We start from the raw sequence: 17499 nt of genomic DNA, 5'->3' as shown, positions 1-17499 counted from the left end.
GATTTGGTGATGTAGCATGAAATAGGACTTCTGGTGATAAGGAATAGATTGGATAGGATGGATTGGATTGGATTTCAGATGATGTGTTAAGGCGTAAATTGGATAGGAGGTGGGTTATGTATTGAAATTGTCACGTATTTCTGTTTTTCTACTTTTTATAATGGAAAAGGAACCTTAGCATATAAAAGACTGAGATGACAGGGATCCTCAGCATATAAGGACTGGGAGGTAAGGGATCGTCAACCACAACAGGTTGACAAGGTAGTACCACACATTATTCTTTTATGACGATAGAAGCAATAGGTGGTATTACAAAGATAGTGGCTCGGTATAAGGATTTTAGTGAATTATTTTGTGTATATTTTCTCTTGCTGTCTTTTGTGGTAAAAAAGGAATGAAGGTGAATGAGTCGCGGTGTGTGTGTGTGTGTGTGTGTGTGTGTATGTGTGAAATCAAATTGGAGAAAGTGTAAAAGAGGCTGGTGAAAAAAGTGGGTTGATCTGTATTTTTGTGTAAAGCATGCAATAGGGTCTAAGTGAAGCATTAGGGACGTGCACAGCATTATGGAGGAAGAAACCCCAATAAAACACATGCATAGGGTTCTTCTGCCACTGTATTGTAACAGAATAAATAAACCGTGGATAGTAGAAACAAAGGAAGGGGGGACGTCCTGCTCCTGGCCATAGAAGGGCTCCCATAACAGAAACATGCTAGAAAAAATGTCTTTCTTTGTAGCAGTAAAATATGAAGGGAACAAGTCCCAAAAAAGAAAAGAGATTCTAGATCTCTGGCAATTAGTTGAGGATATGGAAGATCAAGAAGGTGAAAAAGAGATCCAGTGTAAGGGGATATACCCCGCAACGCCTAAACCTGCAGTAGGGTATACAAACCCAGTCTATAAGCCTCCAGTGGTAGAGAGAGTGTCAACCGCATTATCAGGATTAGGAACTAGGGGGGCGACTCAAGACCTTTTGCACCTCCACAAGCGCTGATATGCTTGTAGCATTGGTGCACCCAGAGGTTCCACAAGTAGACATAGACAATGAGTTAAGAGCCGTGCGGGAAACAGTGGTCAGGTTACAAGAACCTGAAGAAGCATCACCAGAAATAAGGGTACAGGTGCAGAAAAATAGGGCATTGGAAGTCAGGAGATTTTTTGTTTAGATTCAACCCTGGGGCAACAAGAAATATTTGTCTTGAAAAAGATGATGGACAGAGGGTATGGACGATCCTGGGACAAGAAGTGGAACAAGCAAGGGAAAATGGAGGGGAACATCAAGGTGGTAGAAATAATGAATAGGCAGGGCAAGAAGGAGATCAAGGAAAGGAGGCAGTGAGAAACCTGTCCCTGCCACAAGAGGCAGTGGGGAGGGACAGACCAAGAAATAGATCCGATTTAATCATGGTAGTACAAGATCAGAAGAATACTAAAGGGGAAGAAAACAAAATAGATATGCTGATGCTTCTAATACATAAAGAAGTAGGGGTAACGCAGTGTGTGTCATGGCCTCAAGGACAAAAATAATTTGACTAAATCCCTTCCTCAGTTTATAGCCGGAGATGGGGACATATGGGCAAGAGCTGGTTACTCTGGATTAAGTCTTGCAGATAATGAACATGATGGAGCAGCCTTTGATGAGGTAAGGCCAAGGGTATGGGCTGCCCTACGAAGGATGTACCCAGATACCGCTGACTTACATTCTTTAATGCAGTGCACAATGGGTGATGAGGACCCAATTAGGTTTATTCTTAAGTTACAGGAAATGTGAAGAGTTGAGACAGTACCATTTTTCTATTTTATTATAAAGATGGGACTACCAAAAGAGGTCCAGAAGGCACTAGATAAAATTGTTGGAATTGAAGCCAAAGGGTGGGCAGAGATACCAAGTATAATAGTCCACAATTGTAAGAGAATCAAGTAGCGGGACAGGGAGACAGTCCAGAAGCAGCAAACTGACAAAGCAAAACTAGTGGAAAAGAAAATAAGTATGTTTGTCGTCCTGGGAGGATAGCTCAGTGGCAACGTGCGCACCTTGGAAGCAAGACAACACGAAGCAAGACACGTTCGATCCCCGGGTCCGTGCCTAGAAGCCTCTGGGTGTTTAAGCGTGTTATAAATACGCAACTAAGACAAAAACAATTACGCAACTAAAAAAAACAAAAACAATTCCTGTAACAGCGCCTCGATTCCTGCGGGCTGTGTGAGCGCTTTAAAAATGTAAAATAAGCACCAGTGACGGCACCGGCTCAGCGGGGAAGGACAGGAGACACTCAACAAATTGGGAATGCAACAATTGTGGCACTATGGGGCAAAGGAGGACAGGGAAAATGGGGTAGGAGGGACATTACCCCAACCCACAGTGGCAGTATGAAGAAGCACCAAAGGGAAAAGGAGGATTTCAAGAGCAAGAGCAGGAAGCTTTGGGGGTATAGGGCCTCAGGGAGGAGAATTGGTAACATCTCAGTGCTGGTATTGTGGGAAATGGGGGCATTTTGCAAGGGAGTGCAGGAACAGGCCTGGGATGAGATTTAATTATGGGCCATCACCTCCAGGGCAGGGATTCCAAGGGCCTTAAGGAACGAGACAACAGCAATTTGGTGCAGGGATCAAAATCAGTTCCCTTATGGGACTGATAGACGAGGGCAACGTGAGCAACAACTACAGCAGGGTGAGAGAAAACAGTTTAACAGGATGGCAGGGGGAACAGGCGCCCCATTCCAAGGAGTTGCAATGACGGGGCAGCCCTTTCTCATTCAACCGGGACAAATACATATTCTGATTAGGACAGCCCACAGAAAGCACTTGCATGCCCAACCCTTTTGATAACCGCATACCCTGAAGAGGAGCCCTTGGTGGAGGTGGAAATAGGAAACAGGCAATTTATATTTATGGTAGCTTCAGGTGTAACTAAATCATGCATCATGGAGGGGAACTTTCTGTTATCAGGTAAAACTCTTTACATGCAGGGATTCTCTGGGGCTATTTCTACAGTTGCATACACTGAGGAGCTGGATATAAAAGTGGGAGGGAATGTAGTACGAGCCCCCTTGTTATATTCAGAGAGTTCCCCTGTGAACTTGTTGTGTAGGGATCTGCTCAGTACAATAAATAAAACCATCATTCACAGATCAAGGGGTAGTGTGTTCCACTCTAGGGATGTGTGTAACTCAAGCAATGGTAATAATCAATGCAATATCAAGGGAGTCTGGGGTTCCTGTGGTCCCAGATATATATTTTTAATGGTATTATGGTATTAGTAAATACAGTGCCTCAAATTGTGACAAAGTGTTGGCAAGTACCTACAGATTTTATTTTCCGACCCATGGTGCCACCCGAGATGGTGGTAGGGACAATATTGTCATTAGATTTACAAGGACTAGTAGTGTCAGAAAAAGAGTAGTCCTGATTGGAACAGACCAGGACGGGTGCGAGTGGCGCACAATATAATGTATAAACCCGACAGTACAATTAAAGGAAATGACAGATAAGGAGTTATTTGAGGACAGTGAGATTATTTTGGGAATCTGCATCCCCTGTGACCAGTCGTTTTTGTTTTTTGAGGAGGACATGCGATATGTGCCAGCCCAATTATGTACTGTTCATCCACATGATGATGGGTTACTGAGAGATGTGACCCCTGTACAGATTACATTGAAGTAAGGTGCTTAGCACAAATCATCCAGTATGTGGATGATAGGTTGGTATGTAGTGAAAATGAACATCAGTGCAGGAGTGATTCTGTTGCATTATTGTAATTGCTGGCCCACAAAGGGTACAAGGCAGATAAAAAGAAGATATAATACAGCCAACAGGAGGGACTATACTTGGGACAACTAATTTTTGTAATGGGGAAAAAATATTATCAGATAGGGCGGCAGCAGTCCGCACCGCCCCTAGGCCCACTACTCTGAAGGAAATGTAGCAGTTTTTTGGGCTAATGTAATTATTGTAGGGCATGGATCCTAGACTATGCAGTCTACACAAGGCCACTGTTACAAAGTCTCAGGGAAGGACAGAGGACTTAAAAGTACATTTGAATGGAATGACAAAATGACTATACAATTTGAGGACTTAACTATTTGCACAGCCCCTGTTTTAGCAACTCCGGATTATATACAGGAGTTTTACTTATTTTCCCACTCTGATGAACATTGACGGAAGGAGACATATTATATATAGATGGGTCATAAATAATTGGCTAGGGGGCGGGACGGAAGCACACAGGGGCAGTAGTGGGGCACGGTAAAGGGGGGAGAAATAGTGACCACCCCTGTAGAAAGCAAGTCCATACTTCCATACACAGCATTATCCATATTACAACTGGACCATTATTATCTGGGGAACTGATCATCCCCAGGTTTAAAAGTCCATATGAGGTGGTGTTCTGCACTCCTCTCGCCGTCCATATGAAGGAATTAGATATTGGGTGCATCTCCCGGATGTCAGAGGAGCACCTGAGACAAGGCAAAGATTAGTAAGGGCATAGCTAAAGAAGAGACATTTTTGAGGATCCATGCCAGGGTGGTGTGCAGTGGCACATGCCTGATTTTTTCTTTTTTTCTTTCTTTTTTCATTTTTCATTGTTTTTTCTTTTTTAATCTTTTGTCAGTTTTTTTTGAAGGTCTAGAACACGGTCGGCTGTAACACTCACCTGACTCCCACGGAGGCGCTGGTCTAGTCTGGGTTGCTGTGGCCTCTTCGAGCGTGATGCGCAGAACTCGGAACACCGACTGAACAGGACCCTCAAATCTTGCTTGTCTGGCCCATAGGAATATCCTTCTGCAGATGAGAAAGGGGATTAACAGTCTGCAGAATAGTGTGCTTGCTCCCCTCTTCCCCCCTTCGTTCTTCTCTAACTTCCTCCGAAATCCCCGGTTGAAGCTCACCTTATGGTTTGAAAGGATGAACTCTCCATCCTGCTTCTGGTGCAGGGGCGCGTGTTTGTCCAGTTACTTCACTGGTTTTCAGAATGGCGCTGGCAAAATCCACTTGACTTTTCCGAGCGGAACGCCGTAAGTATGAAGATTACAAAAGTTCAAGTGTTGAGCCTCCTTTTCTGTTGCCTTCCTAACCTGTGATCTGTCCTTTATTTCAGGTGGAGAATGAAGGCGATGCGTTGAGGGATTGAATTGCCGATGGTAAACTCAGGTGAGTAAGCGATGGGGGCGACCCCTCTTAATGTCTTTATATTCCTCCAGTAATGTCTTTTGTCCTTTCCCCATAGGGGCCGGGGTGCGGTACCTGCCAACGAAGCGGCGGCGACCCGAAATGAGGAATGGTCCACCAACAGAAGACCGGTAAGTGTTATGGCGGAAAATTAGGCTTTCCTCATATGTTCCTTCTGCTCACCTTTTGTCTCTTCTTCTCTCCCCTAGGCGCAGAGATGTGGCGACCGGAGCAGACAGTCGCGGTGGAGCCAGAAGAACTCCCGAGGACAGGTGAGTGAAGCGCGGCGCTGCAGCGAGCAATGCGGTGCTTTTTAATGAAAGTCTTTTCTCAGGAACCCTGGCGTGAAGGTTCTGGATGCAGGTAAGAAGTTTGATAAAATTCTTGGTTTTCACCTTTCTCTTCTCTTCTTTCCTTACAGGTGTTCCAGGATCGAGGCGGGCGTGGCTGGAGACCAGATGCAGGAGCAGACACGGTGACCGTTCAGCTGCTTGGATGCAGAACAATGCGAAGCGTGAGCTACTGTCTGGGCGTGGCTTAAATAGCCCCCAAAGTAGTTCCAGGTAAGTATCCTTCCCTGGCCACGCCCGAGTGGCAAAATAGTTCCAATGAAAAAATAGTCCCTTTCAGGTCTCAGGGAGGCCTGAATCTTGCAGCATGGTCTGCATCAGGTAAGTGCACAAAACACCTTCCTTTATGAACCTGGCGCCTATGGCGCCAGGACTGATGTCCAACATGAGCCTGGCACCAACGGCGCCAGGACAGAGTCCAAAGAGCCCCTATAAGGGGCCGCTGGGCTTTTACCCGGGGGCATGATGCCTGCTCCAGGGGGTGCTGGGCCTGGCCTGATGCTCCGGGGGTAGGCATCATGACATCGGCCCTGGTGCAAAAAGGGTCTCTCTTTCTCCCTCTCCCTTTCCCTCTCTCTCTCTCTCACTCTCTCTCTCTCTCTCTCTCTCTTCCTTTGTCTCTCTCTCTCTCTCTCTTTCTCCCTCTCTTTCTCTCTCTCCCTCTCTCTTTCCCTCTCCCTCTCCTTCGTTCTCTCCCTCTTTCTTTCCTTCTCTCTCTTTCTTACTCTCTCTTTCTTTTTCTTTCTTTTTCTCTTTCTCCCTCCTTCTTGGTAACTTGTTTTCTCCTCTCCAGAGATAAACAAAGATGGCTGATCGACCTCTCTGTTATGTAGGTATAAAGTTATGTTAAATTGCATTTATTCTAGAACTTATGCTGTGTGTCTTTTTAGTATTATGTTGTTTTATATGACACTGGTTGTGGTTGTTGGAGTGGATGAAGGTATGTCTGTTATATGGGGTGGCCATATAAAAGGGGGGGGGGGGGGTTGACAGTTGTGAAAGAAAATTGCTCAAATGAATGTCTATAAAAAAGAAAATACAAAATGGCTCACTTTTTGCTGGCTAACCCCACAAGTTTTCTTAGACGAATGAAACGGGAAGTATGAATGTCGTATGATTTATATCAGGGGTTGGACTTTGACACTATTTCCGATATCCAGAATGTAGAAACATTGAATAGCTGGTACTCTGATATGCACATTGCAGGAAGGATTATAATCAATGAAAGATGTTACGTGTGTGCACTTATCCCGCACACATCAGGGGCTCCTAAGGTTTTAGTTCCACATCCAGTACCAATTACAGAGGCATAATGCCTGGTACATCTTGCACTATATGGGATAAAAGGCACATTCCAGGCACATAGTGTGCAGTTGAAGAGCATTGATCTATACCCAGCGTTATGCAATGGTAACACAAAATACTGCCAGTGTCTGCAAGGACCAGTTTTTTCATTGGGAGTTTATTCAAATGACAATGACAATGGCAGGACACCACAGTGATGTGCCTGGCAGATGGGCTGATCGAGTACAGTGGAGAAGCAATATCCCAAATAGAGACTATGTGTGCGTAAATATGGTCCCAACACATCCCAAGGCTGACACAGATTGCAACAATGAACAAGCGAATGCATAGAGCCAAAAAACGTTTAACTTTGTTTTAGCAATGAAGGAACAGTTCCTGGTGGCTCAAACCCACAGTGCAACCACACTCTTGTGATCCCTGGTATGATGAAAGGTATGGCAGCGTTGATGGATTACGACTGATTCTGTGGCCAACAAGCCTACCTGCACCTCCTACCATCTTAGAGGGACAAGTGTTCATTGGCCACCCTGCACTCAGTGCAGTGCTACTAGTAATCCTGGAAGAACACCTGAAGGAAGAAGAAATGCCAGGTGCCAACAGCCACTCTAGCACCTAAAGAAGCAGAAAGAAGCTTGCAGATCACAGAAGAATTTGGTATGCTGCCAGAAAAAGGATTTAAACAGCGGGGAACAAAGAAGAGCTCAAACTGTCTCAAAAGAATGTTCCGCACTGCTCAGAGGAATACCTGACTAATATCGGCTTTTTAGCTCAGCAGAGACTTTCTTTTTAATCTTTTTTGGCTCCTGGGGTACAAGCAGCTGCTGCACTTTTCTACCCTCGGAGGATGCTGAGAATGGGTCACTATCCCACGTCATCAAGGCGGTGCACAAACTAGGTGTTCAAATGAAGAAAGAAGGTGGATTTCAGAACACAGATTGGCTATCGCTTGCCTCTGATTGGGTCCCATCATGGCTGGGGGCAGCAGTAAAACTACTGGTGTCTGAGATCATGTTCTTCTTGGTTCTCTTCTGCATGTGCCAATAGGGTCTCCGATGATGTGGTCATATAGTCCCTAATAGTGCAAAGATGATGGTATCAATTGGGGGATCTAAAACACCTTGCCGTACAATAAACAGCGAAACTCAAACTAATATTTCTGGAGTTGTAGATATGTCGGGTGGGGATGAGTTTGGTACTGTAGAAGTAACAAAAGGGGGGAATGTTGGGAAGGAGCCAGTGCTTTCCTTCATTCCCAAGCGCTTTAAAATTAGGCAAGATTTCTAAGCACTATAGCGCTGAGAAAGCTTTTTTCATGCAAATATAATTACATACAGACATGGATGGCCACTAAATGAAAATAGTATTTAAATATAAGGTGCAAATAACCATTACCTGCAAACACTTGCAGATGTTATTCTGTGTAGTTTTAAAATCTCAAAGCAGGCTCTGTGCCAAAAAGAATGCAGCCTGTGCTAAAAATAGACTACAGGCATTGCGTGGGTCCCGGGTAGCTCTAGCAGAAAGCACGATGTAACTCAGCAGCTGTTCCCTGTCCATCAAAAGCCAATGGAGACTAAAAGATTCAATGCACGACATACAGAGTACAATGAAAACAGGTTTTTTGGGAGAATTACCGGTCCAGATAAAATATGAGAATATTGAGTGAAGTATCGAGAGTATTGCGGGAAGGTGTGTTTATATATGAATGTTTATAATATAGAAAATTATGCTAAATAAGAGCTACAATGTATTCCTGCAGAGGCAGCAGTATGTTAAGTAGGTCTAAATGTAAACCTGGCCATGCAAGAAAGAAGATTGCAGAATCCCTTGAAAGGCAAGGGGGACAATTTTGGATGAGCTATGCCGGTAGCCAGTGACCAAGTTGAACAGTATATAAAGGCACCTGCTTGCCATTAGTCTGCGGGAGCCAGCCATGGAAGACAGAATGCTGGTTGGGGGGTGGGAGGGCAGAGTACTTTGCCCCTCACCACCCTCTCTCCTCATTTTCTGTAAAGATTAAAGTTTGTTATCCTTGCAAGATAGACTCTTGGCCTTAATTCCCTAGAGGGGTGCATTTACTCTGGTGTGAGAGTGATCCGGGGTACCCCAATATGTTAAAGGGGTGCCCCTGTAAATTGGGGTTCACTTTCAAAATCCCTGTACACATGGTCAGAGCCAACCGCGAACCACTCTGGAGGGATAGCACATTACCAACAGAAGGATTGCTTTTAACTTCCTTCAGGGACAGAGGCCACAAAGTCAGAATCATCCTGCCCCCAAAGCTAAACTGCCGTCAGAATTCTGCCCCAAAACCCAGCCTAACCTTTGACGATTATGTCCTAATATGAGCAGGAAGGTTGTACACAATACTGGAGACTTACCTCACACACAAATGCATATATCTACAGGGGCCACGGAACGGTAAATCCTGTAGATTACTGCATGGCACAGAAGGCCTACGATGGGAGCTGGGAACAGCAAAGACCCTGGACGGCATGCAGGTTAACAACCAGTGGATTTAGTGGGATGCTAAATCGAGGGGGGCTTTCATTTGGGGGCATGGCCTAAATATGTGTGTACTTAGGCCACGTCTCCTAACAAGAGCCACCCCTTGCCAATGCGGAATATGGGGGCTGGTGAAAGCAGGGGAGCTGGGGTGCAAAGGCATTATTACCTTTGGTGCGTCCAGCCCATTAGGGTTGGACGCACCAAAGGTGTGACAACAGTGTGCCCCAGCTCTCAAACGCAGCAGGCAGCCCTTTCATTTGCGTGGTTAAAAATCATAGGCTCTTTGAATGAAAGGGCTGCTCATGGGCTATAACCAAAATGCTAGCTAGCCCCGAGTTCTGACAGCCCTGACATTAGTGTAGCCCCAGATCTTTTCCAGACTTAACAACACCCCTGTGACTATGTACTGTGAAACAGCAGGAGGGCTGGAGGGCCAAGTCTCTCCTTTTTTTCCGAGTCATCACGCATCATGAAGCCTTATTGAATTGGCTTCATGCTGCATGATGACTCTTTACTCGGAAACAAAAGGTAAGCCTGAACCCTGAAACAAGAGGAGGGCTGGAGGGCCCAGAGTCCTTTGACAGCCGTGTAGCCGAAGCCACGGTTACACTGGCTGTCTGCAGATGTCAGTACTTCTGAAGTGCTGACACCTGCAGGCAGTCCATGTAACCGTTCAGTGCTTCGGCTACACGGTTGCCCGAGGTGTCCCCATGGCTCGGGCTAGTAGGCGGTGGCACCTGCAGGGCCCCAGAAGTCCTTTCTGGAGACTGACGGAGCTTGGCCCCGGCTCACACCAGCCCACTTAAAGCTATAGTAACAACCTTTCCGAACACTCTGGAAAACACATAATTTCACAGGCAGCAACTGCAAAAAACTAGTCTGCTATCTTGATCACACCCTCTTCCTTTGTTACCTCGGCCCAGCCTCTCTCTCCTAGGGTGTGTGCTGCTGCTAACAGCAGTGAACAAGAAAAGCCATAGATGTATACATAACACTACGTTGCACGAGCCATGAAACCTAGACATGTGGCATGCTACAACACTGACGATTGGCGCACACACACTGTGAACCAAACCTTTATTGGTCGATATGTAGGAGGGTATCTGAAATTAACAAATAGTATTTCAGCAGATGAATGCCACATCCTTGCCACAACTACCATATTCTCTGTTGACAACCCCTCCCATTCTCTTTTGCCTGTAGTAATAGTTTTGGCCTTATGATGGCGCAGAGCACTACCAAATCCACCAAACCAAACAAGAGTGGAACAGGACTGGGAAAGGTACTGTGTGAGTGGTGAGTGTGAAAGTATTTTATTACTACAGTATTACCATATATACTACTCTCGCTTTGGTGGTAGTGGATTCCACACAATGGCCTTGCTAATAATGCCCCCCCCCCTCCTCCTTTGGCTCCTGGACCTTTCCTCCCTGGAGACCCTTGCACTGACTCCGGCAGGTGAGGCAACATGCCAGGCAAGCACAGTACAGCCTTAACGTGTTCATTGTCAACCTCATTCGTATGTACGCATTTCAGTTTTGCCACATCTTATTTACCTCCAACTCTTGCAGTTGAACGGCTCCATTTTCAAGCAAGTCGGGATTTTCCCGAACCGTGAAGAACCAGTCATCCTGTTCACTTCCCCCAGAAGCCTGTTCCTCTGCCTCCCTTCAAGAAATAACAAGAGGTTCAATATCCTTGTCCTATTTTTTAGAAACAGTGTGACAATCAACCACAACAGAATGCTGCCAACCACAAAATGCTGGGACCTTGCCCTCTACAGCAAACCCTGAAATGTACTATTTGCTCTGGGAACTCAGTGGGGAGGGGGGTTTATGGTGCACAAAGGGGTGGTCAGAGAGATAAGGGTGGGGCTGCGATGCAGAGGCACAGCCCAGCACGAGCAGCGTTGCAGGGACGGAACTGACTCCACAGGGTCAGAAGTACAGCGGGTGGTGAAAGGTAAGTGGGGGGGTTGAGGTGGGGATGTATTGGGGGGAGGGAGGGGACGATGGATTGGTATGATTCTGCCCACAGCAAAATTGGGTTTGCGGCGAAACTGACTACGGTCAAATCTGCCACGAACAATTATGCCACGGTCAAATCATACCAATACAATCACTAGACATATATACTCATTGGACTGCCTGTTAATGAATCTGAGGGCTGTGTCTGCGCGGAGCTCGTAAATTAATCACGCAGTGTTGGTTACACAAGTCTCCTGATGCACTACTAATGGATTGCAGAAGGATCCCTGGTGCCAGAACAGATCCTGGAGACTACCTTACTAGCTAGCCCCGGGACCACAAAATGGTGCTCCAGCAGGTCAAACTTTGCTGGAGCACAGCTCCGTCTTGTTCTGGCCCATTTGCTCCCCGAACTCTGGGGCCAATGATCAGGATATGTCCGAAACATACCACCAAGAAATAGAATGTTGCAACTCAGTTCTTTGTTTACTTATGAATAATGATCTTTACACTGATTCAGAACCTTTGTTCTTGCAGCCCTAACAGGACACATTATTCAAAAAAGTGAGTGGTAGCCCCTCGACAGAGAGCAAACACATACAAGCAATCTGTTATATGGAGCGGTTCCCACTCAGGAGGTTCTACAACCACATTTTAGCTCACTGTACCATTGACACAGAAGAAATATACATTTGCATATCAGTCTTATAACACCTAAAATACCACTCCAGTACGAAATGCTAGGCAAGTCTCCTCTGACCAAGAGGAGGCACCCTATGTTAGACCCTAGCCAACCTTGGATCACATGGTTGACTAGGGTAAAAACCTCAGAATGTCCCCTTCTAAAATATGAGACTTTACTAACCTGTACCCTGCAGTAACATCTTACCTACCTTTAACCTGATGCTACCTGTAGTTTCATATACCTCTCTGTGGTTATTCCTTTAATAAAAGTAATACCTTGTAATGCTGAATGCTGTTTAATATTCTCCCTCTCAGCAGCTATCTGTGATTGCTCAACCCCAGCTACTACTACTACCTGTACCAGGCAACAGCGCGTAAGGCAGAGAAAGTGGTCAGCGCTTATGACACTAGCTCTACCAAAGGGCCAACCGGTGAGTTACATGTGGGAGTCCAGAAAGATGCTATTGGTCCTTTTTAGGCAGACCCTTTTCAATAACATTCTCTTTCTTGACCCATTTGACGTGGCCGTGGTGGTGCAGACAAAAAATATAGCAAAACAAACGAGGTGATGGCTGGAAGGTTTAGAATTCATCTTGACCTCTGGCATTGCTCTGGACAACCCTCCAGACCATCGTTCTTCACCTGCCAAGCCATTGCAAAAGGGGAAAGACCATATGCAAAAGTGACGGTCCAGCACAAACTGCTTGGTCCCATTCCTTCGGCACGAGCCCACAAGCAACCCCAGACGTGTTTCAGCCTCATTGGGCATCATCAGTGAGGAGTAGCTTGGGTCTCTAGGCCCAGCAGGCGCGGGACCCACGTCTGGGCATTCCTGCCCCACTCGGGGTGACTATAGCAAAACAAAAGAGGTGATGGCTGGAAGGTTTAGAATTATTCCTTACATCTGGCATTGCTCTGGGCAACCCTCCAGACCAGCGTTCTTTGCCTGCTAATACATTACAAAAGGGGAAAGTCTGGGAGGGTTGTCCAGAGCAATGCCAGAGGCTACAATTAATTAGAAACCTCCCAGCCATCACCTCTTTTGTTTTTGTGGCAGACAAAAAATATGACATTTAACCCAGTCAAAAGCATACACAATATAAACATGGGGGTGATTATTGGGGTCTAGGCAGCAATCGGATTCCTGGAAATGGATATAATGTAACCACTCGGACACAATTGCAGCTTCTGGGGTCTTTTGCTGCTGCTGAGTTGCCAACATACTCTCTCGATGCAGATTGCTCTCCGGGCTGCCAGCACTCTAGGGTCGATCAGCATTCACAGAGTAGGTTGTTTTCTCTCCCGCGTCTTCTCCACACCTGGCCTGTCTAGACTGATGGAGGGGGCAGGAGGTAAGATCTGGGAAGGGGAGTGGGTTGACGCACTTGCCATGAAAGATTAATGGCGCTTTTTCAAGGTTACTGAATGATTCAGTGAGAACAAAAGGAAAAGGGTCACATGGAAGAGAACTAAAATTATTTGAGTACTCATATCAAAGGATAGAGGTCCGAGAAGAAGGGGTTCAGTCAGGTACACAATTATCACTACATATTATAATATTATTCCAAAATATTATAAAAACACACGTTATACATTCACAAAAATATCAACAGTTAAAAATCATTCAATTTAGTCATAGTACAAAATATTTATATCAAAAACATTGATAAAAAAGTGTTTTGAGGTAGTAATTTCCTAGACCAATACGGATGGAAATCATGTAAGTCAATCTCAATATTAGTTAATTTCATTCGATAATAGAGATACTATTGCAAACAGTACTAAAGGCAAGTAAAGTGTCAAGTGCCCAAGTACTGAATGATGCAGTGGCACATCAAACGCTGCCCTAGTCATAGTTTTATTTACAGAATTGGGCTGCCTGTTATCTTCCAGGCATTGACGTCATCAACCATTGTCTGATGGAGCAATCAATAACTGACACAACAGTGGCCATTTAATCATAAACAAAGGACTAATTGAAGTGGAGACAAGGGCCTCTCTTGGTAAGAAACACAGGGGGTGCAAGCAGCAACCATTTGCTGGGAGAATCGAACTGATCATTCATACTGTCATGACAGTTATTATCATTGTAATAGCAAGTGCGTCATAATGTAGATATGATGTAGCTTTTACAGCACACACCCAAGGGCCATTATCTGACTGGTGTATCCTGCAGCCTGGACTATAAAGCTATTAGTTCCCTCAGTGAAAGACTTCATGTGGTTTATAGTGATAATATCGAAAACCAAAATCTCGAAAACCAAAATCTCGAATACAAAAGGCCGAAAAATAAAATATCGAATTTTTTTTTCAATGTGTTTTTTTTTTTAAATGGGGGGGTTCCCCCCCCAACCCCCCTTTTTTTCATTTTTTTTTTATTTTACCCCTTTTTTTTACTTACCTGACCCCAAAAACATATATAAATAAATAAATAAAAAATTCGATATTTTTTTTTTCGATATTTTTTTTTTCGGTCTTTTTGTATTCGATATTTTGGTTTCGAGATTTTGACTGACTACCACTTCATGTACCCTGGTGGCCTGGGGGAGGGGATTATTCAAGAACTGAACATGGAAGTGGGGGATGGCCTGTGGTGAGCATTGCCAGCTGTGCCTGTGATAGGGCAACTCAAGGAAGTAGAGGAAGGTGTAAGGGGGGATGGAGAGTGGCAGCAGTGGGGCGATGACCGTGACCTAAGTTGACAAGAGGGCAGACACAGCAGAAGAGGGGTAAGATGGTGGACAGGACTGTAGCGGCTGCACAGTGAGTGGAGTCTGCGGGGAGGTTTGTGACATGGCAGAAACTCTGAGCTGGATCACGCATTACAGCTCGGAATTTGGCCAATCAAGTAATGGTACGTCACTCCTCGAGGTATACTGATTTTACAGTTCAGAATAATCTTATAATCAGCTAGTGTGGCATCACAATTAGCTGATTATGTTATAATCGGCTAGTTGTGACATTATCACGGTGTATATGAGAGAGAGTGTTTTTTAAGGCTTTCCTGATTCAAGATCAGCCTAACCAAATATTCTTTGTAGGCCTATAACAGCACCTCATCCAATGACCTTCTCTGCTCCTCTCCTGAAGCCCATGCCCACTTGAAGGACCATCTCTACTCAAGACACATCCGGCTTGAAGGCCATTCTTACCCTGATGCCCATCTCCATTCCCAAGACCCATGTTTGACCTGAGATACATTCCTGCCCGAGACCTATCCCTGGCCAAAGCCAATCCCCCCTCAAAGGTCAATCCCTTCCCCAAGACCCACCCATGCTCCAAGTCCATCTCTGTTTCTGGGTGCACCCCCCTACTGACAGGCCCATCCACTTCCCAAGGCCCATGCCTACCTCCATGCCCCAAGACCTGAAGCACATCTCCACTCAGAGGCCCAACCCAACTGTAATGTTTTTTCTTTTGATTTGGTATTATAAAGAGTACCAAATCCCCAAAATTTACATTATAGGGATTTTATACACCAGCTGTGCTCTGAGTTCTTTGCCTGTAGGCATGGACCGCCTTTGTGACTAGCTTTTTTATTATTATTTAAGCAGTTTGTGAAACCATAGCGTGTCCCATTTTGGCTGATTCATCGAACCTCAGAAAGTGCATTAAGTATTAGCAGAACTTGTGCATCATAGGGGTGAGCAGATGAAACTCTTTCATCCTGGCGTGACCTGGACATACAGAAACCTGGGGCCTCATTACGACCCAGGTGGAAAACCATGGTGCTAATAGCACCATGGTCCATGCCGGTAACTTACCGACTCCGCCATGGAGAAAGGGGGAATTACCACCCCATTACAAGGTTGGCGGGGCGGTAATTCCCCCTTCCTCCATGGCCCTTCCCCATTCCCTTTTTTGCCCCATAGGGCTCAAAGGGAATGGGGAAGGCGCTAAGTACGGTACCGCAAATTGCGGTACCATACTTAGCACCAAGGTCCATTTGCGGGTCCCTACTTTAACGGCTGGTGTAGACCAGCCGTTAAGGTCGGGCCCCGCAATGGGACCTCGTAATCAGGCGCTAATGGGTTAACGGCGCCGTAAAAGGCGCCAGGGTCGTAATGAGGCCCCTGGACTTTTCCTGGGTGCTAGGGACTCTCGAGCAACGTACACCAGGTCCTGAACACGTTTCCACTGCCTAGTAGGGCTGGCATTAGATCCAACTCAGAGAATCAACCCCTGCCTGTTGAGCTATCGTTTCTCCTTCGCTCTGGCGAGATGCCCATCAATATGGGGTACTGGTGAGAAGATCCTACACGTCGCGGAATCAACGCCCCCTCAATCAAAGGGCAGTATTACATACACTTTGAACCGTTGTAGGTGCAATTACAACCAGGGCCAACATGTGCCCTAGTGCAAAAACATATTCTTTCAAAGCATTTTGGCACCTGAGCAAAAGACTAGGGCAAATATTGCACTGGAGCAAATATATACTGAAAGAATGTGTTTTTTGCACTAAGGCATTTTCCATAGGGGAATGGAGTAAAATGGTATCTTTAATTAATAGGTCGAACGACAAATAGAGCTGTGATAGTAGCAGCATATTGTATCCAATCTGGCATGGTGTGGGGGTGCCCCCTCCTGTATTATGAGTACTGGGATTAACACATACAGATTTTCTGCTTGGGCAATATGGAATGGAGCAACCAGGTTTCATTCTTATTACATAAAGATTTATGTACTTTGGCAAAATGATGTTTGTACTCTGTTTGCTGCGTGACATAAAAGGAACCACGTTTTGCCTCAAACTAATTCCCGTCTTTTACACTCTAAAGACTCTGGGTAAGGCTCTTGTAACCAGGACTCATGTCTGTCAGAGTGTCTCCCAGGACCCCCTTGTTATTTTCACTCTAAAGATATGACATGTTTTTTAAATGTGTTTTTGCATAAACGGCAACAAATGAAAAATCAGTTTGTGTGCTCAGTTTTCTTAAGTTGGTGAAAACATTTCTCTTCTAGGATCCCAGCGAAGCCAGGAGGAAGGCCTGTTTGCAAGATGTCACTCCATTGAAAGCGTGGACACTTGCTGATCTACATCCTTCAGCCTTCTGTGTCAGGGCTCTGGCCGGTCTCCATGCATACGTGTCAATCATCTGTGCTTTGTTATGTATTTTTGATATGCACGAGATTACATCCTTGGCGCTACAATGCTAAGATCATTGGTTGCCAAATGTAACAGTCCACATTGTGAAAGGCAACACACCCCTGGGAGAAATGGTCTGAACTTTGGATGTATAAAAAGGGCCTTTAACACAGCAATGACTAAAATACCTACAGCTTTGTTCAATACTAAACACAGGAGGCTCTACTGTAACTGAATAATTGCTATGCATGGGAAAAAACAGCCGATGCTTCTTTTTCTTAAAATAAATATCTCTATAAACAGTAAATTGTACATGTAGAAATGAATGATAACTTTCTTTTGCACCAACCTTTGAATGCCTCAATAAACATATAAAAGCAACTATGTAGATAGTTTTCCACAGGGAGCATGTGGTTTAGGCAGCATACAGAA

The 17499-nt window shown here is 45.3% G+C and overlaps 1 protein-coding gene across 1 annotated transcript in view; it reads right to left on the bottom strand.

The window, feature by feature from the left end:
- The window catches only part of STK24 (serine/threonine kinase 24), a 1188458-nt gene that overhangs the window by 57661 nt on the left and 1113298 nt on the right, over window positions 1–17499 (bottom strand). The window contains exon 8 of the mRNA XM_069639237.1: window positions 10887–10998. Within this exon, the coding sequence (XP_069495338.1) occupies window positions 10887–10998 (112 nt within the window). The remainder of the gene's footprint in view (window positions 1–10886; window positions 10999–17499) is intronic.

This window comes from Ambystoma mexicanum, chromosome 7q (genome assembly GCF_040938575.1).
Source record: "Ambystoma mexicanum isolate Mex_15411 chromosome 7q, UKY_AmexF1_1, whole genome shotgun sequence".
NCBI classification, from domain to species: Eukaryota; Metazoa; Chordata; class Amphibia; order Caudata; family Ambystomatidae; genus Ambystoma; species Ambystoma mexicanum.
Note: the sequence above shows the minus strand (reverse complement) of the source record. Positions and strands in the feature narration are given on the sequence as shown.